The sequence below is a fragment of the Engystomops pustulosus genome, chromosome 2, assembly GCF_040894005.1.
Source record: "Engystomops pustulosus chromosome 2, aEngPut4.maternal, whole genome shotgun sequence".
Taxonomy (NCBI): domain Eukaryota; kingdom Metazoa; phylum Chordata; class Amphibia; order Anura; family Leptodactylidae; genus Engystomops; species Engystomops pustulosus.
This window is the reverse complement of record NC_092412.1, coordinates 132,844,620-132,870,623: the sequence shown is the minus strand read 5'-3', so window position 1 is coordinate 132,870,623 and position 26,004 is coordinate 132,844,620. Positions and strand designations below refer to the sequence as shown.

At 40.3% G+C, this 26,004-nt stretch overlaps 1 protein-coding gene across 1 annotated transcript; it reads left to right on the top strand.

The window, feature by feature from the left end:
- The first annotated feature begins 4,545 nt into the window (after nt 1-4,545).
- On the top strand, nt 4,546-25,340 carry HPCAL4 (hippocalcin like 4). Its single transcript, XM_072136489.1, has 4 exons — nt 4,546-4,831; nt 20,166-20,343; nt 20,494-20,709; nt 23,109-25,340. The coding sequence occupies exons 2-4, from the start codon at nt 20,182-20,184 to the stop codon at nt 23,304-23,306; spliced, it is 576 nt and encodes a 191-aa protein (XP_071992590.1). The 5' UTR covers nt 4,546-4,831; nt 20,166-20,181; the 3' UTR covers nt 23,307-25,340.
- Nucleotides 25,341-26,004: the final 664 nt, after the last annotated feature.

Genomic DNA, 26,004 nt, shown 5'->3' with positions numbered 1-26,004 from the left:
GGTTTCCAGAAGAGCTATAAACCTACTTCATATATAAGTGTAACAATAGAATGTTTATTAAAAAATATGATATATGTATTATGTCATGTACATGATAAATGCATGGAACATGATTAAGTTTTTACATGGGGTTTTCAAGATTGTGTTGACAATGTAGATAAATTCACAAAAATACTAAGAATAGAGGTAAGGTATATGTAACATCCACCACTGGGGCCTAGCCTTTTTCTGGCTTGGGGGCAGCCGGATCCCTAGGTACCTGAGGGGCTGGCAGAGTGCTGCCTAGTGCTCCTCTGCAGTCATGGTGCTGGGTACCAGTGGCAAAGGCTTCATCCAAAACCTGGCAGGTCTCCAACAGGTGGAAGCACAAGAATAGGAGGGAGAGGCTGAAGGAATCGGATGCTTCTCCTTGGGGCAACCCCTATGTCGGTGTAGGGATCCCTTGTGGTGGTGAGGGGGTGCCCTTGGTGTTGTCAGCCTTACCCAGGGATCACTCAGAGACAGAGGATGTCAATTATTCAACAGTTTGTTTATTTAGGAATCCAGGAACGGCCAAAATAGCAGTAACAATCAACTGGATGGAGATGGCTGATTGGATGGTGTTCCACAGGAATTGCTCACAGCCTGGTATGGGTAGCTTTAGTCTGGAGATGGATAGTTGCCTATTTTAGCAGCAGGATGATCCAGACTTCCGAAGGTGGATGTCTGCTTAGCCCTGGTTGTAGATTCTATGTTTACTCACAGTGGATTGAAATTTGCACATGGCCATGTGATTGACACGCAGGTACACGAGCCGTCATCACACAGCTCTGATTACTCTATGATACGAACAGCTTGTGCATCTTCATATTCATCAAATGACTATGGACAAATTTCTATCCAGCGGAAATAAACATAGAAGCTTATATAGAAGAACAGCAAGCAGAGATCTAGAAAACTGTGAGGAATTGATACAGAAAGTACATTGGAAAATTGTATAACTTTTCCTTATACAAACCACATAAAATTTTTGCTGACAAAAAGTGGACAAACCATTTAAGTTCCAACCAGTAGTCTGTATCATTGTACCAAGTGATGAGAAAAAAGGGTCACCAAACCTGGAATACTGGCAGTATACTGTCACAGTATGCCACGGTCCCATATGACTTAAGATATATGACTTGAAGTAGAGATCATTCATCCTCACAACTCATTGTCCGTATAGATAAAAGAATATTTAAGTGGCAACCTTGAGAATGGCACATTGGACCCTCAAACTCTTTTTCAGATGAAATAGATGGACACTCATCCCATGTTGGCATCCAAACAGAGTTGTGAGCCATCAGCTGTAGATTCAAGCCCCGGGATAGTCTAAGGCACAACACGTAGTAATGCATGCAGCACAACTCATCCAGGGGAGAGCACCACCAGACTGAAATACCGAAAGCAACATAGAATATGATATTTAACATCTGTTGTTTGTATTTTTTAGTTTAAAATTCCCATTGTCCATGCTGGATTTTTGTATCCCAAAATCTTGAAGCCCTGTGTGAGCTATTTTATTTAATCTCAAGTATCAACTTTTAGAAACCATTCAGTTTAATGTGACTAAAATAGGTAAAATTCCCTATGGGGACAACAATGTTTACATTATTCTTCCCCATCACATTGATGATATAAGGGTAGATTCATATGGCCAAGATCTGCAGGAGATCTTTTGTACAGAATTGGAAGCAGAAAATTTGCTGTGGATTACAGAAGCTTTGAAATCGAGATGATTTGTACGCTAGTACGCATTACGAAAATGTAAATTGATATGATCTGCAGATTTTAACCCCTTCGCGCTCCGCGGCGGATATATCCGCCACGGAGCGCAGTGACTTAGCGCTCAGTGGCGGATATATCCGCCACGGCTCCTATGCCGGCTCGGCTCTGGATCAGAGCCGAACCGGCATCGGGAAACACGGGGTGCCGGCTGTAACTAATAGCCGGCACCCCAGTGTAACACCCGCGATCGGAGTTGTCTCCGATCGCGGGTGCTTAACCCGTTAGATGCCGCGGTCAGCGCGACCGCGGCATCTAACAAGTATCTGGGGGGTCTTTCCCCCACGATCGGCCCCCCCGAACCGTTTTCGGGGGGCGCCGATCGTTGCTATAGTAACTCTGGGGTCCGATCTGGACCCCAGAGTTACTAGCAAGAATTGCCAGTAAGATGGCGTCTGTGACGTCATCTTACTGGCAAAGTGCCAGCCTATGCAAGTGCATAGGCTGACACTGATAATACTCTGCAATACATGAGTATTGCAGAATATTATCATGAAGAAGCAATCAGATGATTGCTTCTTCATGTCCCATGGTATAAAAGTGAAAAAGTAAAAAAAAAAGTTATTCAATAAAAAAATAAAGTCATAAATCACTAAAAATGCCCCAAACCTCCAAAACATATAAAGAGACATATAACTCAAAAAAAAAGTCTAAATCATAACACAAACCCCACATATATAGTATCACCGCGTCCGTAACAACCCGTAGAATAAAAGTAAATCATTATTGAACCCCCACGATAAACGCCGTAAAAAAAAACTGTTATAAACCCTCCAAAAATTATGATTTTTACCTTTTCAATCCCACAAAAAATGATATAAAATGCGACCAAAAAACCATATGTACTCAGACATGATACTGGTGCAAAGTACAACATGTCCCGCAAAAAACAAGCCATCAACCAGCTCCGTAGCCAAAAACGTAACAAAGTTATGCCACTTGGAAGATGGCAATACAAAAATTATAGATTTTTCCCCACATTAGGGTTTTGTTTGATAAATTTAGTAAAACGTAAGAAAATATATTCATGTCTGGTATCCCCGTAATCGTATCAACCCATAGAATAAAGATAACATGACTATTAGTCTATACGGTGAACACCAAAAAAAAAAAAGTCAAAAATCCAGTACAGAATTGATGCTTTTCTACTCCTGCCCTCAAAAAAAGTTCCTAAATTTTCAACAATAGGTGATACCAACCCCAAAATGGTAACAGTGGAAAAAGCATCTCATCCCGCAAAAAAAATGCCGTCACATGGCCCCAATAACGAAAAAGCGAAAATTTTATAGCCTTCAAAAGGGGCCAATGAGGAAACTAAATTCCTGGCAGCTGCAGCGCCCTCCTTCCCTTCTGCGCCTCGCTGTGCCCCCATAAAACAAGTAACGGCCACATGTGGGGGGTCTTTGTACTCAGGAGAAATTGCAGAACAAATTGTATGGTGGGTTTTCTCTTTTTATATTTTGGAAATGTGTAAATTTTGGTGCTAAATGAACGTATAAGGGAACAATATGACCATTCTAAATTTCACCTCCATTTTGATTCAATTACTATGAAGATCTCAAGGGGTTAACAATCTTCGTAAAAGCTGTTTCTGATAGCTTGAGGGGTGCAGATTTGAAAATGGGTTGGTTATATAGGGGGTTTTGATGCTAAATATGTAAAATTTCATTCAAAACTGTATTTATCCCCAAAATAGTCAATTCTGAAAATCCGGAAAAGCGATATTCTATTTGCAAGCCGCGTGACGTCAAAATAAATTATCCAGATATTTCAGAAATTATGAAAATGTAAAGTAGACAAATGGGAAATGTTATTCAGCAACTTATTTAGCTGGTAAATCTATCTGCCTGAAAACGTGATGATTTAGAATTTCGAAAATGGCAAATTTTTCAAAAAATTCATCACATTTTCTTTTTTTTGTAAATAAACGCAAAACTTATCTGCCAAAATTTACCACTAAAATGAAGTACAACATGTGGGGAAAAAACAATCTCAGAATCGTTTTGATAAGTAACAGTGTTCAAAAGTTATAACCATATAAAGCGAAGCAAGTCAGAATCCAAAAAATCGGGCTGAGCCTTAAGCTGTAAAATGGCTGCGTCCTTAAGGGGTTAAATCCCTAGCGCCTCAATAATCTGCTACGAATTAGCACAAAATCTCTCTGCTTTCTAGGGGAAAAAGAAATCCTTTAAGTATAAATATCATATTACTAATGGATACACTGTAGATTTATGGTCAGATTTACTTACAGATTGGGTGCAGATAAGTCCATGTGCACTGACACATATGATGTATTATACAGTGCTATGGTGTAAAAAGTAACAATTTTAAGTCAACAGGCCCTATGTGGTCCTGCCACAGATGGTTCCTGTAAAAAAAATCCATGATACCAGTGCGAATAGAGCCTTACATGCAAGAAATATATTTGAGACCCATATAATTAGCATTTAAATACACAGTGGTATTCTGTATTCCTGAATTTCCTTATAGCATCGTGTTGAAGCTAAATGTAAAAAGAAAGCTTTCATTTTAAACATCCTTGTAGCTCACACAGGGATCTGTTCCACTGCTATATCTTGATGGATTTTCTAAATGCATGTGTCTCTATATGTGTACACATGTGAATATCAATTGCATCATTCCATCGGAGCGCTGCACATTTTTCTTACAGATTCTGTTTCCATGGAAACAAGTCAATGTGTGCAGCCTCTTAATACCCTCACTGAACTAAACAGTCATTTGCAAACCCCTAAGCTACCAATAGCCAAACCTGCCCCTATAACAGTGTAATACTGAGCCATAAAGGCATCACACCTGAATGATTGAAGGGTCCACCAATGACAGAAGCTAATCTGTTCAGGAGGTGGGACTATGCAAATGAGTGACTGGGAAACATCGTGATCCAGGTTCTGTTTATTGTCCCCCAAAAACAGCTCATCGTGACCATTAAAGACATCTTAGACACAAGAACCAAGATCAAGATCAAGCCTGTGGGAGAAATTCAAGTAGCAGGCTACCTATTTGTAAGGTGAGTCCATTCATAGTTAATGTTATACATGTAAGTGTTGTGGAAAAGAGGGTGTGCACTGTGCCATATGGCTGCTACTTAGATGCTTGGCACAAATCATTTTACACCAAAACTCTAGGCAATGATTTTCGTGGCTTTCATATATATATATATATGTATATATATATATATATATATATATATATATATATACATATATATATATATATGAATGCAGCTTGCTTTTGGATGTGTGACTGGTGATCAGTTTCCTTTACAATGGACAGATCATGTTAATATTCACAGACTGCCAGGGGAAAGAGAATGTATTTCCATGATGAGAGGACGCAGTTGTTGTTTTTTTTTAAGGACAATAGAGTGCACACGTATGCAACAGGTGTATAATATAGCAACATTCTTGGAAGGATGGCACCGACTTATTTCACATCAGTGCTACAAAATACATAATAAGCTACATTTTTGTCAGCCTATAAACATAGGCATCTCGAGAAACGTAAAAACAAATAGTGATGTTTCTATATAATGTTTCCTACATATATATAAACAAACATGAAACACGACCCTCCCTTTACAGAACCGTGTGGGCTTTCAGTGTGAATATCACAGGGGGGGTGGAGGTGACACCGCTTTGCAGGGAAAGTGAGGCATATAAACACCCTCAGAATGCACTCTGGGAGCTCTGTGTGTACCAGGCACTAGTTACCATGGAAACCGCCTCAGCACCAGCTCTAATTTACACAGGACACAAGATGGGGCTGAAGATGCATTTCTGAGGGAGTGGGAGAGACTAAGGGGAAGAGGGACAATTCCAATAATGTGCCTAGATGGGAAATATGGCCCATAACCCATAGCTTATAGTTATACCATGAGAGCAAGTATGTTATAAGCTTACCTTAAACCTTCCAATATTTAGTTGTATATATAGAAACAAAGATATTAATAGCATTGTCCACAAACATCAGAAAATGTTCTTAAGGGTGAATCCACATGTTCTGGTTTTTAAAGCCAAAACAGGATCTGTACCTGCTTTTGGCTTCAAAAACTGCATCTGAAAACCTTAACGTCAGAATCCACCCTTAAAGGGGTTGTGCGAGAAATATTAAAAAAAAAATGGTCACATGGCCAGGTGGGAGCTGCATAAAAAAGTAAACATGTACTTACCTCCTCAGTCCTTCCCGGGGTTCAGTGCCTCTGTTTGCTTACAAGCTGACCGCTCAGACAGCTTCCGTGCCCCAGCGCCTGATTCAGCCCTGGAACAGGGGACAGGAGGGTATGAAGCAGTCTGAGCACAGCTTCTGTGCCCCTGTAAACAAACAGGGGAATGCCATGGAGATACCGCAGCACAGGACACCGGGAGGGACCAAGGAGGTAAGTACATGTTTGTTTTTGTATGCAGCCCCTGGCCGGCCACATCGCTAGTTTTTTTAATATCTTATGGACAACCCCTTTAAGGCTTTATCTGCAGCTTTCAACACAAATAACTTATCCTTAGGAAAGACCATCAATGTCAAATTGGGAGTGTTCTTGTTTTTAGTACCTCTGCTGATCAGCACTAATATGAGTAATATGTTTTTTTTGTGACTATGACGTGATGCTCACAGGGTCTTCTACAACTCATTCCCATTTAAGTTAATAGGAATGACCTGCAATAAACTGAAGAGGCGACTGCGCTTCCCAGATCGCCATGAGCCCATCCATCAGGCATAATTGGGCGATTCTGAAAATGAATCCCCTACAATATTATATTGATGACCATATACTAAGCAAAGGGCATCAATATCTAAGAGCTGGAAAACCCTTAAAATAGATGGGCAGCTTTTATATGAAACATGAAGTCTTTAAAGAAAATCTACCATCAAAATCCATCATGATAAACCAGGGCCACTTATGCATAGATCCTGATACTGTGACGGTGGTAATCTTCCAATATTTGTTATCCATGGCCTCCATCTTTCTAAAATCAACTTTTAACATTTAGCCTAGCCGCTCTGTGATCTGGTATTACAAACTGTTACACTGCCTGGGTCTATGGTTAAGTGTCCCTTGTTCATCATGATGGATTTAGATGGTACCTAATATTTCACATAAAAATACATATATTTTTAAACACATTTTTCAAATTTAATAAAACAAAAAGACAATTAACAATAAAAGGCATCAGGCTCCAGGTTTCAGTAGGCCACTGGAGCCCCTTTGCGGTGAAATCACGTGGCAGCATTAAAAATTCAGAAACTAAAACCTAAAATATTGCCTAGTTTATCCTACCAAACCGTCCCCTAATACCAAACTTGCCCCCTATGGATTGATTAGTTACAGCCCCCTCACCTCCATAGATTCCTTATGTACAGCCTTATGTTGGCCCCGGAGCAGCTCTTGACACTAGCACTTGCCCTGGTATGCCCAGAGCTTGTGCTGGCCCTGAAAATAGAAGATGCATGGGAAACAAATACGTAACTATAAAGTTTATGCACAAGGTAAACATAGTGATAAGACAACTCACAAATAGGCTTTAAAGAAAGAAGAATAAAGGGAGGTGGAAGAAAACACAGACTGGGAGCCAGTAACCACAGGTGCAGGCCATAAAAGCAATGGTCCAGAAAAGATCTCAGGTAACAGACATAATAAAAATAAACTGAGCATATGTGTCATGGATGGGGTGAGAGCCTCAATTTTTTGGAAATCATGTCCAATGTTTGGCATTTTCAAAATGGATTCTGCTTTCTGACATCCACTTCAGTGCTAGTATTTTTCACAGCTTTGGGTGTGAAACATTTTACCTTGAGCAACACAGTGTAACAAACCACCTCTTATCTTTGGAGAAATAACCTTATAGCCATATGTAACAATGAGTTATATACCACTTGTAGAAAACTGGAAAATAAATAGTTAAATGGGTATTTGCATCCGGGCATTGGTATTTAATTTAAATCATATGCCATATACAGTGGGTAGATGAAGTATTCAGACTCCTTTAAATATCTCACTCTTTGTTTCCTTGCAGCCAATTGGTAAGATCAAAAAAGTTAAGTTTTTTTGCTCTTTAATGTACACTCTGGACCCCATCTTGACAGAAAAAAACAGAAATGTATATATTTGTGGAAATTAATAAACAAAAAAACTGTAAGTATTCAGACCCTTTGCTGTGACACTTATTTAACTCACATGCTGTCCATTTCCTTCTGATCCTCCTTGATTGGATTCCAGCTTTGTTTAAATAAACTGATTGGACACACACCTGTATATCTAAGACATCACAGCTCACATTGAACGTTAGAGCGAATGAGAATCATGAGGTCTCAGGAACTGCCCAAGGAGCTCAGAGACAGAATTGTGGAAAGACACAGATCTGTCCAAGTTTATGAAAGTATTTTTGCAGCACTCAAGGCTTCTAAGAGCACAGTGACAAAAACAACAGAACTTTTTGAATTTTTCCGATTGGGTGCAATTAAACTAAGAGTGACAAATTTAAAGGTATTCATATACTTTCTGTACCCACTGTATATATTTATTCAGTCGGATGTTATTAATAATTATGTACACGTGATAACGATTTCCTATATATTCATATACTCTCTTGGAAGCAATATATTTGTCCTTGGATATGACCACCTCTGCAGGAGTGACTGCACAAAGAAACACATTTTTCATGCATATTAAATAGTCTGGAGTTATTGTCTCACAGTTGTCGCGTGGTAATGAATTTTGGTGGTCTGGTGGGCATCAATAGCTCATTTGTGGCTACTGCTGCTAGGGTGCAGGGATGGTCATATCCAAAGATGGCTATTTAGTTTCTAAGGGCAACATGGCAACATTTATGGGAAATTATTACCACACAGGTTTTTCAATAACATGCAATTTAAGAAATTTGTGTGTATATATATATATATTAGATTACACCTTTAAACATTATTTTGTTCTATTGTGGCTACCATAAAATTTAGAAAAGACATTTACCGTATATTCCGGCGTATAAGACGACCTGGTGTATAAGACGACCCCCCTACTTTCCTGTTTAAAATATAGAGTTTAAGATATATTCGCCGTATAAGACTACCCCTTTTCCAACACATACAAAACACCAGTAAAAAAAAAAAAAAAAAACAGATTTGAATTTAACATGGTCCTTTTTTTAATTTAAATTCTTATGACATGCAGGTATATAGCAGGAAAACTGTCGCTCATAAACATAAGGCATACAACAACAACATTACCATCGTCCATTTTACTGTAAATGTTACCATACTGTACCTTAAATTTTTGTTTTATTAAATATTCCATGCCATGAACTCAGAAGCGGGAAAAAAATTCCAAATGCAATGAAATTGTTGAAAAAACGCATTTGCGCCATTTTCTTGTGGGCTTGGATATTACGTCTTTCACTGAGCGCCCCAAATTACATGTCTACTTTATTCTTTGGGTTGGTACGATTACGTGGATACCAAATTTATAAAGGTTTTATAATGTTTTCATACATTTACAAAAATGAAAACCTCCTGTACAAAAATTATTTTTTTGATTTTGCCAACTTCTGGCGCTAATAACTTTTTTATACTTTGGTGTACGGAGCTGTGGGTGGTGTCATTTTTTGCGAAATTTGATAATATTTTCAATGATATCATTTTTAGGACTGTACGACCTTTTGATCACTTTTTATAGATTTTTTTTATATTTTTCAAAATGGCAAAAAAGTGCCATTTTCGACTTTGGGTGCTATTTTCCGTTACGGGGTTAAACACATTGAAAAACAGTTATCATATTTTGATAGATCAGGCATTTTCGGACACGTCGATACCTAATGTGTTTATGATTTTTACTGTTTATTTATATTTATGTCAGTTCTAGGGAAAGGGGGGTGATTTGAAATTTTAGGTTTTTTTATTATTATTATTTTTTTTTACTTTTTTAATTTTTATTTATACTATTTTTCAGACTCCCTAGGGTACTTTAACCCTAGGTTGTCTGATCGATCCTACCATATACCATATATATACTGTAGTATGGCAGTATATGGGGATTTTCCTCATTCATTACAATGTGCTATCAGCACATTGTAATGAAGGGGTTAAAACGAAATTGCCTTGGGTCTTTGGAAGACCCGAGGCTACCATGGAGACGGATCGCCGCCCCCGATGACGTCACGGGGAGCGGCGATCCCAGGTAAGATGGTGGCGCCCATGCGCCGCTATCTCTTTGAGGCTGCCGGCAGCTTTGCCGGCAGCCCACGCTGTGAGAACACCCGCGATCGGTGCTAGCACCGATTGCGGGTGTTACCGGTAAGCCTTTGCTGCAATATTCAGCAAAGACTTACCGGCTGTGGAGAGGGCTCAGCCCGCGAGTATAAGACGACCCCAGAGAAGACAGAAGATTTTTCTGTCTTCAAAAGTCGTCTTATACGCCGGAATATACGGTAAATACTGTGTTTGTGCATTAATTAATTTAATACCCCTGGTTATCACTTAAAGGGAATATGTCACCAGATTCGATCGTGTATAACTGTAGACCAGTGCTTTTCAACCAGTGTCAACATGGTCGGGTGTGCCGCGGGGAAAGTTCCCCAAACTATGCTGCCCCCTGTCTTTTATTTCCCGGCAATGCGCAGCGATGCACAGTCAGGGCTTCTTACAATGTAGGAGACGTGTACAATAACACATGCACAAGCTTTGAACCTTGCGCGACAAAATTATGTCACCGAGGCCGGTGCATCATCCTGAGAGCAGAGAGACTCTCGCATTTGCCCACCGCCACGGTAATGCCCACCAATAAAGCTGACTATATGAGCTTTTGCCTGAGTATATGAACTGTTGGCAGAATACTCAGCATATGAGCTGGTACTTTTAGTACTCCAGCAGTATACTGCATATAACAATGAGAAATGTAAAATGAGAACTACATGAGTACTACATGTACCAGCTCATATGCTGAGTATATGAGCTGGCACTTGTACTCTGGCCTCATGGCCATAGTACTTCTCATTGTACCCCTTTATTTTGCAGTATACAAGCCACATAATAATCAGCACCATATACTAAAAACAGGGAGAAACTGAGAACTGTTGAGGAAGAGCTTCGTGTGTGTCTTTCCACCATTCCTGCCAGGATATCCCTTTTGTGTTTATCGAAACAGGCCCAGGTTTCACACTGAGTTAGTAAAATAAATTTAGAATCTATATTATTAACTATATGTATAATATGACTGTTTTAGTGTCATTTTGTGCTATTTTGGTTGGTGGTGTGCCCCAGGATTTTCTAAGTATAAAAAGTGTGCCGCGGCTCAAAAAAGGTTGAAAATCACTGCTGTAGACAGTGTTAGGTAGAAGCCATGGAGAGCTATGTAACATTCCCTGTGTGTGTTGTTAGCAGCAACAGGACTGAGACAGATATCTTTAGAATCCAGGGTTATAGCTGGATTTGGAATGCTCTGAGCACTACTGTATGAGATCACTGAACACAGCATATCTCCCTCCCACTGAGTCTCTGGTGTAGTGCTTCAAACAGAAGCCTGGTACAGCTGTGACTCATAGCAAAGTGTAGGGACTGTGCTGTGTTCAGGGAAGAGATTTAATGCACGAGTGCACCATGTCCTGCTATAATCAAGTAATATAAATGTATTTTATTTCTTACAAAGATCCCCAAAGCTGCTTCCTAACAGTCAGCAGATGGTCCAAACTGCTGACAGGTTCCCTTTAACCTTTGGGAACAACTAATTTATTGGTTGAATGAAAAAGTGATGTCCATCACCAGCCAAAAAAGTCAGTGGCTGGTAAAAAAAAGGCTTTATTGAAAAAACAATGGTTAAAACAAGGATACCATGGTAGCAGGTTACGCGTTTCAAACCTTAGCGGGTCCTTAGTCATACCGTCGGGTCCTTAGTCTTACCTGATGGTATGACTAAGGACCCGCTCTCTAGGGTCTGAAATGCGTAACCTGCTACCATGGTATCCTTGTTTTAACCATTGTTTTTTCAATAAAGCCTTTTTTTTACTAGCCCCTGACTTTTTTCGCCTGCTGCCGATGGACATCACTTTTTCATTCATTCTCATTTCATCTGCTTGGAATCGGACCAGCAACCAAACCATCTGTGCACGGCATACACAAGCTTACTACAAACTCAGGGGTGAGCATATACCACTGCATTTTTTGCTTTGTTATTTGTACCTTATAATTTATTGGTTATCTTGTGCTCAAACTTTAACCCTACTAAACTAGCTACCCCCTAACAAGACACCATTGGGGGAAGTCAAACTCTTGCTGATGCCCCCCAGCCTGTGCATTACATTGGCAAATGCATATTTATGATGCACAGACATATACACACAGCAACATACTCATATACCATATATATACTGAAGTATATACTGAAGTGTGAAACAACTGAAAATATGTCTTATATTCTAGGTTCTGCAAAGTAGGCACCTTTTTCTTTGATTACTGCTTTGCACACTCTTGGCATTCTCTTGATGTGCTTCAAGAGTTTGCACCAGAAAAGGTTTTCACATCACAGGTATAAAAAGTGTGATTTCTTGCCTTGCAAATGGGGCTGGGACCATAAACAATAATAATAATTCTTTATATAGTGCCTACAGCGCTTGCCCAATTGGTCCCTGTCCCAATGTGGCACACAATCTAAACAACCTACCAGTATGTTTTGGAATGTGGGAGGAAACTGGAGGACCCGGAGGAAACTCACGCAAACACAGAGAGAACATACAAACTCTTTGCAGATGTTGACCTGCGTGGGAATTGAATCCAGGATCCCAGCGTGCTGCCCCAACCATCAGTTGTATTGTGCAGAAGTCAGGTGGATACACAGCTGATAGTACTACTGAATAGATTGTTAGAATTTGTATTATGGCTAGAAAAAAGTAGCTAAGTAAAGAAAAACAAGTGGCCATCATTACTTTAAGAAATGAAGGACCGCCCCAGTAAAGGAAGACCAAGGTGGAAATTTACTTACCTGGGCCTGTCGCGATCCCCGATTCAGAAGGTCCGACGATTCACGAAGCTCGTGCGCCCGAGTTCCTGCATCCGTCGCTTCCCCGCCGAGGTCCACCGGAGTTCACCTTCTTCCCGGTGCTTGCAAGTGCGTGTCTTGTGACACAATCCTAAATGTTAAATCCTGCACGTAGTCTGAATCGTCCGGGTTGTCTGACGGCCCGCCCCCCGATTTGTGCCGTGTGCAAGCCGATGCCGATGCTCCAAATCTGATCGCATGCGACACAATCCCCTGCACAATGCAGCCCAAAATGGAAATCGTCCGGAAACCCGACAAAAATGCGCTCTGCGGACCCTTAGTAAATGAGCCCCCAAGAGTCACCTCTGCTGCGAGAATAAATTCATCTGAATCTCCAGCATAGGAAAATCTCAGGTTAACAGCAGCTCACATTAGAGACCGGGTCAATGCCACACAGAGTTCTAGCAGCTCTCTACAACAACTGGTGAGAGGAGACTGTGTGCAGCAGCCTTCATGGTAAAATAGCTGCTAGGAAACCACTGCTAAGGACAGGCATAAAGCACAAGAGACTTGTTTGGGCTAAGGAACACAAGGAATGGACATTAGATCAGTGGAAATCTGTGCTTTGGTCTGACTAGTCCAAATTTGAGATCTTTGGTTCAACCACCACAGCATACAGCATATATACACAAGCATCCAGTATATACAGATTACACACAGATATACACACACATCCAGTATATACAACATACACACACATACAGCATACATACACACACATCCAGTATATACAACATACACACAGATATATAGCATATATATATATACACATCCAGTATATACAACATACAAACACATATACAACATTTATAGACATGCATCCATTATATACAGTTTATACAGTATACACACACAAACACATTCATTTACATATATATTAATTATACTTACCCACCTTCATCACTAGATGTCACTGCAGTCTGTCAAGGGTGTCCCTGCTCCGATGCCCAGCTCCCCTCCTTGCTTTCTTACCTATCCACGCTCCTGCTCCGTATCCAGCAGCCCAGCATGTGTGTCCCCACATCCTTTGATGCACGCGTGCCAGCGCTCGAAGATTTAAAGGACCAGTGCACCGCTAATTAGTTCCCAGAAAATTGGATAAAAGCCGGCCTCTCCTAGTATTCCCCGCAGGATCTTTGTGCCTAGAGCCTTTGAGAAAGCTATTCTATGCGATTTGCTGTGTTTTTAAATCTCTGTTGTGACCCCGGTTCCATTATTGACTCTGATCCCGTGCTGCCTGTCCTGACCTTCAGCTACGTCCCCGACTCCGAACCTGTGCTGCTTGTCTCAACCTCCTGCCTGTCCCCGACCACGAGTTTGCCTTACGATCCTGTAATTCGCTTTGGTCCCCACCGCAGACAAAGTGGCGCCTGTGGAACCACCTGGCGGCGGGCTCTTGTGAAAACCGGGTACCACTTAGACTCCGGTCCCAGGTGTCGGCTTAGGTCATCACCCGCGGTGATACAGAGGATCCACTACCTCCGAATCCTGAAACATATGAGGCCGCATATGAGGTGGGTGTAGAGGTAGAGGTAGTGGGACGGACCTGGGGGCACATCATTAACAAATTATAATTCGGCTGTCCTTCCTGGGCCATCCCTTTACCTCTCTTGACTGCTACTGACCAGCCTGGCTGAGCCTGCCCTCTCCTATCCTTTAGGCTACATTCACACTGCCGTTGCCCGCCCGTACCGTACCGTAGCGGGCAACGGCAGTGTGCTGCACCGTACCGCTCCCGTAGGGTGCCGTGCGCCCATTGCTGTCTATGGAGGACATATATCGGCCATATATACGTCGGCTGTATATACGTCCTCCATACAGTAGTGTGAATGTAGCCTTAATCTGAGCTCTGGATTCCTGCCAGAAGCAGGAAGCAAGTTAATAAATTATACTTTGCCTGTCCATTGCGGGCCTCCCTGTGCCTTGGGCCCCGTAGCAGCTGCTGTTGTTACGCTACTGGGTATGCTATCTAAAAAGCAAGTCAATATATCACCCTTCACTAAACCAAGACCTAATTTCATGAGCCTAATCTTTAAAGAAAATCTACCATCAAGATCCATCATGATAAACCGTAGACACTTACTCATAGATCCAGACAATGGACTGTGGTAATCTTCTTATATGTATTATCCATGGCCTCCTCTCTTCTAACATAAACTTTTCTTTTTTTTCTCCAGAGCCCCTCTGTGATTCTTGTCACAGGCTGTTAAAATGAGCAGAGCAGGTCTACATTCCACCTGCACTTATTGCTGCTGCCAGATAACACAGGCCGGTGGTTGAGTGTTCTGCTCATTGTAACAGCCTGAGAATCTGCAGTACTGAGGGGCTCTGGAAACACCCACCATAGCCTCTCAGGCTCATTAACATAATTTTAAAAGTTTATTTTAGAAGAAAGAAGGCCATGAATAACAAATATAAGAAGATTACCACAATCACAATGCCTGGATCTATGAGTAAGTGTCCCTGGTTTATTCTTTCTTGATTTTTATGGTATACTTCCTTGAAAGGTTTTCAGTGTCCTGATCCTAAGTCCTAAGTCTATGGTACTATCAGTATAGGATGCATTTCTCTCGACCATAAAACTACCTTTAGCCCTATATTTTGCGGGATGGATGAATACAATCCGTATGCCGTCTGTTTTTTTCCCTCACAGTCGGCACATTAGTTAAAAAAATGGACATCTGAACAGACCCATCGAAATCAATGGGTCAGTATGCTCTCCACAAAAAAATTAAAAAAATGAGCTGAATGAGCCCTCAACCAGAAAAAGAAGAAAATCCTTAAATATAAAATTCAGAAAGAGCAGCTGAAAGCTGTAAATCAATTTTTATATAGAGGACAGGAACTTCTTCAATGTCTACTCAGGACACACATGGGGAGAGATTTATCATATATTTTACATCACATCATATAGGACATCAGCTGGTTATTTTAAGACATATGTGGATCCAGTGGAAAGGTTACAAAGGCGGGTTCCGCTTTTCTCCAGACAGAATATTGTGACTAGCCTCAGTGACTCCATATCAGTGCCCCAAAAACAGATCTACATGTAAGCTACTGTACATTGAGCGTCCCCTATCTGAGGCTTGAAGAAACTAGTGATGTCTCAATTGAAATGTTTTTGAACATTTTGAACATGCTATTTTTGAATCTCTGAAGGAAATCTTTGGGAATAAAGTCTACCCGTGAAAGAATGAATCACTGACCATCAGGAAGTAAGCGCTGATGGTACATTAAGATGAGTCATCTCTATGTACTGTAAAATATTATTAATGATGTTATCATGATGGCAGTGAGATCTAATTTTATTTTAACTATATATATATATATATATATATATATATATATATATATATATATCATCCATGATTGGTGCTGACACCGATCACATATGTCAACCATTGTAGTGTTGGATTCAACCATCGTTGAACCCAGCATAGGTGCTGCCATCTTGGCCCAATTAATCACCTGCCAATCAGTTGTCCTGACAGCTGAGGTTCCAATAGCTGTCAATCAAGCACCACTATAACAGTCTGCTAAAGGCAGTATATTGTATAAGTGACCAGCCCCTATGAAAAATTGGAAATCACCTCTCTTTCCCTATAAGTAAACCAAACTAGACGATTAGCACAACCTTCTCTCGTTAGGACAAACATACTCGTCCTAGTGATGCGGTTGGCACTGTGAGAGTGTAAGTCCGATCAGCAGTAGAAGACAAACTATTATACACAAACTGATCCCTGCTGCATCTGCCCTGCATGGAGATCTCTTTAGACCCTTAACTACCGTGATTAACCCCTTAACTGCTGTGATTAAGCTTAATAAATAAAACTTGATTACATTCACCTTACAGAAGATCATTGCATCCTGGGACCAGAGTTAAAAATACTTGGCACGTATTGTATCTTTTTAATCATACTAACATAGAGAATACCATATATACCATATATACTATGTATAAGCCTAGTTTTTCAGCACAAAAGATGAGATGAAAACCCTTAACTCGGCTTATACTCGAGTCAAAGGAAAAAAACAAAAAGTGAACTCACCTTCTGATGCTCCCCGGCATCCATCGCAACTCCGACATCGGGTCCTGGTCTGTCACAGTCTTCATGACGCCAGCTGCATTGGCACACACTATGATGCCAGCTTGCAACTGATGTCATGGTGCCTGCGACGGGCCGGGAGGGGCTGGCAGGCTATATACTCGAGGGGCCAGGCAGGCAAGCTATGTACTCGAGGGGGCCGGCAGGCAGGCTATACACTCAAGGGGGCAGGCAGGGTATATACTCGAGGGGGCAGGCAGGCGGGCTATACATTCGAGGAGGCAGGCAGGCTATATATTTGAGGGGCAGGCAGGCTATGTATTCAAGGGGGCAGGCAGGCTATATATTCGAGGGGGCAGGCAGGCTATATACTCGAGGGGGCAGGCAGGCTATATACTTGAGGGGGCAGGCAGGCAGGGTATATACCCGAGGGGGCAGGCAGGCAGGCTATATATTTGAGGGGGCAGGCAGGCTATATATTCGAGGGGGCAGGCAGGCTATATATTTGAGGGGGCAGGCAGTCTATATACTAGAGGGGGCAGGCAGGCTATATACTTGAGGGGGCAGGCAGGCTATATACTCAAGAGGGCAGGCAGGCTATATACTTGAGGGGGCAGACAGGCAGCCCATATTCTCCAGGGGGCTGGCAGGCTATATACTGGGGGGACTGTGATCAATGCATTTCCCACCCTCGGCTTATACTCGAGTCAATAGGATTTTCCAGTTTTTTTGTGTCAAAATTAGGGGTCTCGGATAATGCTCGGGTTGGCTTATACTGAGTATATATGGGTAATTTTTTTAAAAAATATTTACACGTGGGCTTGCTAGTGTCACTTTAAATTACAATTCTCAACACACAAAAAAGTCCTCATAAAGTTCTGTATAGCTTTGTAGAAAAATAAGAAATGAATGGATTTTAGCTGGTGGGGAGCAAGAAACTGTAAAATGGAAAAGGTCTGATTTATATCTCACGATTTATATATTATATCGCACGATTTATATCACAAGTCGATGCAGAGTTGTTTTTGCAACTTACACAGTTTTACATTCTCACCCAGAAAGGGCCCAAAGGTCAAACACTCACTTGTGGCTTTTTCTCTATTGTGCCATTTCTCTGTTATTTAACAATTTTGCACAGGCATTTATGGATAAATTGACATCTGAGTGTCTGGGGCTTCTCTCAACAATGTCTTGGAATGGCCACATTTGTAACAAAAATCACTTTTAAAAAAATTATTTATATTAGGCTGAGGTGCTCTCTCTTGGCTCCGCATGGATTTATTTTATCAACGCCCTCAGTCCTGAGTTATCCTTCCTGGCATCGCCTACAGAGCTTGTAGAGAGCTGGTGACATCAGTGTTTTTCTTCCAAACGTGGCTGGCCGTTCCAAAACATCACAAGCAAAGATTAAAGCACAGGAGACAGAGACTGGGAAGGGAGTACCAATCATCTACCATCAGTGAATCTGATGGTAGATGTCCTTTAACCCTTACAGGTTTTTTACTCTCCTCATTCCAGAAGTGATAACTATTTTATTTTTACATTTACAGTAATGTATGAGGGCTTGTTATCTGGGGGACAAATTGTTCTTTTTAGTGGCGCCATTTAATATTGCATGCAATCTACTGAAAAGCTGGAAAATAATTCCAAGTGCAGTTAAATCGACCAAAAAAACTCACATTTGCAGCATTTTCTTATAGGCTCTGTTTTTACGGCTTTCATTCCGCGCTCCAAATGACACTTCCTCTATTCTTTGGGTAAATATGATCACAGGGATACAAAATTTATATAGCTTTTATTAGGTTTAGTAGATTTAAAATTTTTTTAATCTTTTGTGCAAAAAAATATTTACCATTTTGTCAATTTCTGAAGCCAATAACTTTTTCACACTTTGATGTACAGGCCTATATAAGGTATCATTTTTTGAAGAGCATACTGCTGTTTTATTCATTTTTTATTCAAATATTCATAGATGGAAAAATGGCGAAAAAATAGCAATTCAGGCATTTGGGCGCTATGTTACTGTGTTCACAGCAAGAAATAATCTGCAGTAACAGGCGGGTGTCAGCTGTATTATACAGCCTGTCAGCCTGTGAGCTCTTTTCATAAACCCCTGCAGCACCAGGACATAATATTATGTTCTGGTGTGCGCAGGGTTTAAATAAGTGTTGGTGAAGAGAGTTTGATGACACAAGGGCACATTTACTTACCCGGTCCCTGCGCGATCCCCGAGGTGTGATGTCCGACGCGATTCAACAAGACCGTGCACCCGATATCCTGCATGTGTTGCTTCGCGGGGTATATGAGTGCATTGTCTTGCGACACAATTTGAATTTAAAATTTAATAAAAAATTTAATTAAAAGTTGTCTCAATTGCGGCAAAATCTGATTGCATGCACCAAAAACGCCAGTTAAATGCGGCGCAAAACGGAAATTGTCGGGAAACCCGCCAGAAATGTGGTCCGCGGACGCTTAGTAAATGTGCCCCAATGTTTTATTCTGTGACAAACAAATAATGCTGGGGTAGTTTACTACTACGGAGTCATACTTTAGGCTATTAGTTGTTCTAGTTTACATCAGAACATTCTGCTACTCAGAAATACATTTTCTGGTACACAGAAATTTCCTGGCACCATCCATCTTTATAATGATGCCACACCCCTTTCAGACAATTTGAAAAACCTTTTCTTCATGTGGTGCACAGCATTTTTGGCATAGACAGGTTGATAAATCTCCTCCATAGTAGTGAAAGAATAGAAAAAATGCTAAACAAAAACCAATGAGAAAAGATGCTAATCCTTGTTTAATTGGGAATAAAATAATTTACTCACTGATTTGGCAAACTCTGTGCAGCGCTGCGTAATCTGTGTGCGCTATATAAATAAAGAATTATTATTATTATTATCATTATAAGTTAAGAGAGTTGGGTAGTCCTTTAGGCTTCCTTTTTTGAACACTTTAACAAAATTGCATTTGAGCTTATATGAGTTCAAAAGAAAGAAAAAGCTTTAATGTTCCCTCAATTTTAGTGCAGTTGATCTGGTTCCTGGAAACTTCCAATCCCTGTCAAATTGAATCATGGTTCTCATGACTCAGCCAAGCACCTTTTTTTGTGGCAATGTTGGCATGAGTGAAACGTGACTGCTTAGGTCAGTGATTGGCTGTGAGGTTACATGGATGATTGATGTCTACATTGCACATTATAGAGCAAGTAAAAACCATGGAGATAAAAATAAAGACTTGCGTTGATTATTCTTACATAGAATTTTGTTTTTAAGCCTTTTAACTGCCAAAATGGGAAAACCAAACAGCAAGCTGGCCCCAGAGATGCTACAGGACTTAGTGCAGAGCACAGAATTCACAGAGCAAGAACTGAAGCATTGGTATAAAGGATTTCTGAAGGACTGTCCATCTGGTATCCTTAACCTACAAGAATTCCAGCAGCTGTATATTAAGGTATGAGCATCACCCACTCTGTATATTTTATATTCATTACCCCAGAATTGATCACTCCACCAGTTTCTTTTTGAAACTACTGATTAAAAACAGTAAAATTAATCTAAATATAATACATTTTACCCTGTATTTTCTGATATTGTTTTACAGTTTTTCCCATATGGTGATGCATCCAAATTTGCTCAGCATGCCTTTCGTACATTTGACAAGAATGGAGATGGTACTATTGATTTCCGAGAATTCATCTGCGCTTTGAGTGTCACATCACGCGGCAGTTTTGAGCAGAAGCTTAACTGGGCATTTGAGATGTATGATTTAGATGGGGATGGGAAGATAACAAGACTGGAAATGCTGGAGATTATTGAGGTACGAAACATCAAATAAGGAATGCATATGGCATAATTATACAGCTGGGGAAGATTTGAGCAAAAATGCATGAATGGAACTGAAATTAGTTTTCCAAATTATCTATTGTATACATCCAAGAAAGATATTTCTTTAGGAAATCATAGAGACTTTAATAGACCATTACATTTGATTCATAACCAGAAATGAGAAGAGCTTTTCAAGTATCAAGACAGATAGCTAGAATTTTGGCTACTTTGTTGGTACACATAGAATACCAGCACATTTGGTAGCTAACTGCAGATCAGTGTCAGTGGGGTGTCAGGGATAGTATCTTATATATTCTTTATCCAAAGATCCCCAGATGGGTTTCTACTGAAATGCGATCAGTAATAAGCACTATTTGGGACATTTATCAATTTTGGCGCAAGGTCCTTGCTTTAGGCAAACAATTTATGCTATAATTTTCACTGGGATGTTTGTTTGTGGTGCAAGGTGTTAAAGAAGTGATGCAGGACCGAAAAGGTGAAACAGAACTCCGTAGACCAGCTTTTTGCAGCGCTAAGTTTGTGCCAAAAAATGTGCCAGAAACTAGATGCACAGGAAAGTTTGGGATTCTCAAGCAGACTCAAATTATGCACCCAAAAAAAAGAACAATTTGTGATTTTTGAGGAGTAGGCAAGGGTAGGTGATCGCCTAGAGCACTACCCTCTACTCCCATCATGGGGCGCCATCCCAGTCCCCCGTAGCAACCAGTGATATGTGTATCTTTAAGATATACATATCTCTGGTTGCTGTGTGCAGCTGGCACCCTCTAGGACCGAGATGCACACCTGCCGAGGTGCTGTCTGGGTCATAGAGTGAGGGGACGCTGGCGACGCAGGATGGACCATGCGGTTCCAGAGAGTGCAGGTAGGTAAGTAGTATCTCTATTATCTTTTGGGGCATAGCTATATACTACAGGGGGGACAGACTGGCTATATACTAGAGGGGGGACAGACTGGCTATATACTAAAGGGGGAAGACTGGCTATATACTACAGGGGACAGGCTGGCTGTATACTACATGGGGACAGGCTGGTTATATTCTACAGGGGGCATGCTGGCTATATACTGAGGGAACAGGGGACTGGCTGGCTATATACTATTGGCCTAGCTGGATATATATTGGCTGGCTATATACTGAGGGCATGAGCTACCTATATACTAGGGAAGTGTGCTGGGGCTAGGGGGAAGTATACGCCAGTATATATTATAGTATATTGATGAGTAGGGATGGAGTGTGGAGATGTTCTTCAGAGGCCACAGTCACTTGTCAGGTCACAGTCACTTGTTTGTGAAATGTGTGTCATGTGTTTGCTACATTCTTCTTGGTACAGCATCACAGGTATTTTCACTGAAGGGCCATATTTTTCTATTTTACACTATATTCACAGTTGGGAGGCCTTATTGTAGATGTTTCCATACCAGTTCTTGTTATTTTTAATGTGGGGGCATTTCATTTTTCCCGTTAGGATCGTCCCTAATTCGGCCACTTTGGGGGGGAGCCACAATTTTCTTTGTCTGCTTAGGGCACCAAAATGCCTCGTCCCGGCCCTGGTGGCACTGGCACTTAATAAATATGGTGCAACAGGCACAGCAAGGAAAAAAAAAAATACCAGTTTTCCATCTGAAAGTCAATAATAAATGCCTCACTATGTGTTTTGCATTTTGCATTGCTAATATAGGCAATCCCTGGGTTACGTACAAGATTGGGTTTGGGTTTGTACTTAAATTTGTATGTAAGTTAGAACTGTATATTTTATAATTGTAGCTCCAGACAAAAATGTTTTTGTCCCTGTGACAATTGGATTTTCAAAAAGTTTTGCTGTAATGGGACCAGGTATAATCAATAATGATTATTGCAGTCTGGGACTAAAAGAGAGCATCCAGAGAGCTTCACCAGAGGTCACAGTAGGCAGAAGGGTCCGTCTGTAACTAGGGGTCACCTGTAAGTTTGGTGTCCTTAAGTAGGGGACTGCCTGTATATGTTCCCTATAGCAAGCATTTCAGTGGAAACGCATCTGCAATTGGGCAAGCCCTTCCCTGCAGCTTTTGTGTTGTGTATGTATAAAATGAAATTTGTAAATCTCAACTAGTTTTTACCTATTTACACGGTAGTTATTTTCTGTCTCCCCTAAAAGCACAATTTCACATGACTGATAACGTAAAACAAAGAGTGATGAGAAAATAGCTGAGAAAAGATAAATTATTTTTCTGTTGTGGGTATTCCCAAAGGGACAGTTTTGAATGGGGGTTTTCTTCCAACTATATTCAAAAGCCATGCTACAGAATTGAAGTTATTAGATCTCTGTACATTTTAGAACATAATTGACTTGCTTTTAATTGTTATCTTTTTTTCTCTCCCCATATAACCCCTAGGCCATTTATAAGATGGTTGGCACTGTAATAATGATGCGCATGAATCAGGATGGCCTAACTCCACAACAGAGAGTTGATAAAATCTTCACAAAGATGGATAAGGACAGAGATGATCAAATCACCCTCGAAGAGTTTAAAGAGGCAGCAAAGAGTGACCCATCCATAGTGCTTCTCTTGCAATGTGACATGCAAAAATAGCCTTTTATCCATTGTCACTGCTCTGTTGAGCAACCTGCATGCACCTCACTACCTTTCCCATCCCACAGTCTCCTGGGACTTTCTTCCTATTCAGTAACAGAACATCATACACAGTCCTGTCTTATGAAAGATGGAGGTGGTGGATAACTTCTCAAGAAATTATAATATGAGACTGACACATATGTACAGGAAGTTACACAAAAAGTTACACAATTTCATTGTGTACAGGATTCCAGCTCTTTCATAAACTTGCTGGATTTAAAGTATAGATATTAAGAAAATTATACATATATATATATGAACCTGCCTGTCTCTGCCATTGCCTAAATAACTGGTTCCTTATAGTGAAAAAGATTATTAATTAAGTTTATTAATTTCATATGTCATGGATGAATTATTCTATTTTGTGTGGTGCTTGATATGAAAGCTGTTCCCATTATACATTTGTCAGCAGCATGAAGTTAAACATTGGAATAGGAAAATTCATTTTTCTGTCAAAAGTTGTATTATGCTTCACTACTAGCCTACCTTATTGGCTTATATTTGGTGAATCTATATGACTATATAAGAGAATTCCTTACGAGATATCTGCACTTTTGCAACACATTTTTATTTAATATAAATACATTATCATTTTAAACTTATTCTACTGTGCCTAATTTTGTGTCTACAGTTCCTATTCAGATTTGTGCGGCTCTATGGTTACAGACTTCAGACGCACAATTTCCACATAGATTCAAACTATATTATAACAAAAAGGGGCATATATATATTAAAGTAACAAACATCACAGTCACTGATGAAACAAAAGAAACAGGCAAGTGTAATAAGATCCAAATATATATCTACAACCAAACCTTTATTACATACCATATATTCACATAAAAAATTTAAAATACAAGTGTAGAAATAGTCAGAACACCTACCCTGTTTCCACCATCTAACAATGAAAACATATCCGCGGAGAAAGCCACCGGCACACAGTAAGGGAATAGAGCACAGCAGGTAAAATCAAATATAGTATTTATATATTTATAATGTGAGACAAAAGACGATAGGGGTGTGCACAAGTAATTGATGCCCACAGATAAATGTATGCACTGATATAAGTAAAATCTCCAGATGGCTCCTGAATGTGCCCAGATACGAACATCTTTATTCTTAATTTCTGTAATTAGTGCAAAAACAGAGCTGAAGAAGTGGACAACCACATGACCTATAGGAGCAGACTACACACAGGGATTATTTGTAGTCTGCAGACATAGGGGCAGTCTGCATAGGAGCTGTAGCTCTTAAAGTAAATCTATCACTATCATCTATCTATTACTGCAGACACACCTTTATTATGGAGATTACACCTTTCAATCTGTTAAAAAAAATTACAATTAAATTTTGTTAATGTGGCAGAAGTGCTTTGGGAGGGGGTGGGGGCGTCACCAGAGTTCCATACGTGCCCTAGCATCATGTCCCCCACCACACTTCTATGGAACAGGAGTCAGAGGAGGGAGAATGGCATACTAATGGGCACCAAGTATTTCACACTTAATTGCGTACTTCCAAACAGGAGGTAAACTATGTATTAGACAATTAACACGGATGAACCAAATGATGGGAATAGCATGGAATAAAAAAAAAATCTTCATCTATGACATCCCCTTCTGCACCAGTGGTCTCTGCTGTTTTGTTTACTTGGCTACTACGATAACATTCCCATACTTATGTAACCACTACAAAGAATTTTCTGAGGCTAGTGATAGGCTTCTGTGGTCCGGTGGGAAAACAAGCACATCATAGTTGTAGCCATGTAAACAAAGACAAGCTTAGACCACAGGCGTGGAGGTACTAGAACATCCGGGATAATATTTTTTGTTTGTAAAAATTTATGCCATTCCTCATTCGGTCAAATTTTATGAACTCAGTAAACCTATTTAAATAAGTTACAATTATACATAAGAGGGGCATACTACTGAAAATCTCAAGCTTTGCAAATATGCCCTTCCATAAATGTTATTGTTATTCATGCCATATACACAATGGGTCTGCTTTAGATGCCTACTGCATGGAATGTGCTTTTGTTTTGCTTCCATATGATTATTTGCATGTTACCCATGTAGAATACCAACATGCTATTTCTCATCATTATGTTTTATGTGTACAGTGCATACTTGAAGTGTCTGAGTGTTAAAAGTGAATTTGTGGCAGATACCACATAAGTGGTGGTTTTGACGTCTATAGAAAACAACAATTTCGTAATCCAAGTGCATGGCAGACACATATTTGCAATATCATTATCAAGTTGCTAGAAATTTTGGGAGAAAGGCTCAGAACTTTGTAACAAGACATCACTGGCAAAAAATAAATAATAAATAAAAATAAAATCCATTATGTGCTAAATAAAAGGATAAGCAAACAGAATTTTGCCCTGATTGTGTTGCCCAGGATAACATGATGCAATCATGCCCAAGGATTCTCTGTCCGCCCTCTAGGCCCTGTTGGCCCCAACCGTCCCCATGACTGTCCCAGCAGAAGATTCCTAAACCCTTGCCTGCTCTATGTGTTAGTGAACAGTCTGAAAGTACAGGTTGACTTGGTATATTTTTCTATTTGAAAATAAAAATATATTAAAATTATAAATTGCATTTTGCCTAAAACCTATAGTTAACTGAAAGTCATGCGGAAAGAACAACACACAAGAACA

Coding starts and splice junctions, on each gene's coding strand:
- HPCAL4 (XM_072136489.1), top strand. CDS start 20,182: ATGGGAAAACCAAACAGCAAGCTGGCCCCAGAGATGCTACAGGACTTA. Junction 20,344..20,493: donor TCCAGCAGCTGTATATTAAG/GTATGAGCATCA, acceptor ATTGTTTTACAG/TTTTTCCCATATGGTGATGC. Junction 20,710..23,108: donor AAATGCTGGAGATTATTGAG/GTACGAAACATC, acceptor TATAACCCCTAG/GCCATTTATAAGATGGTTGG.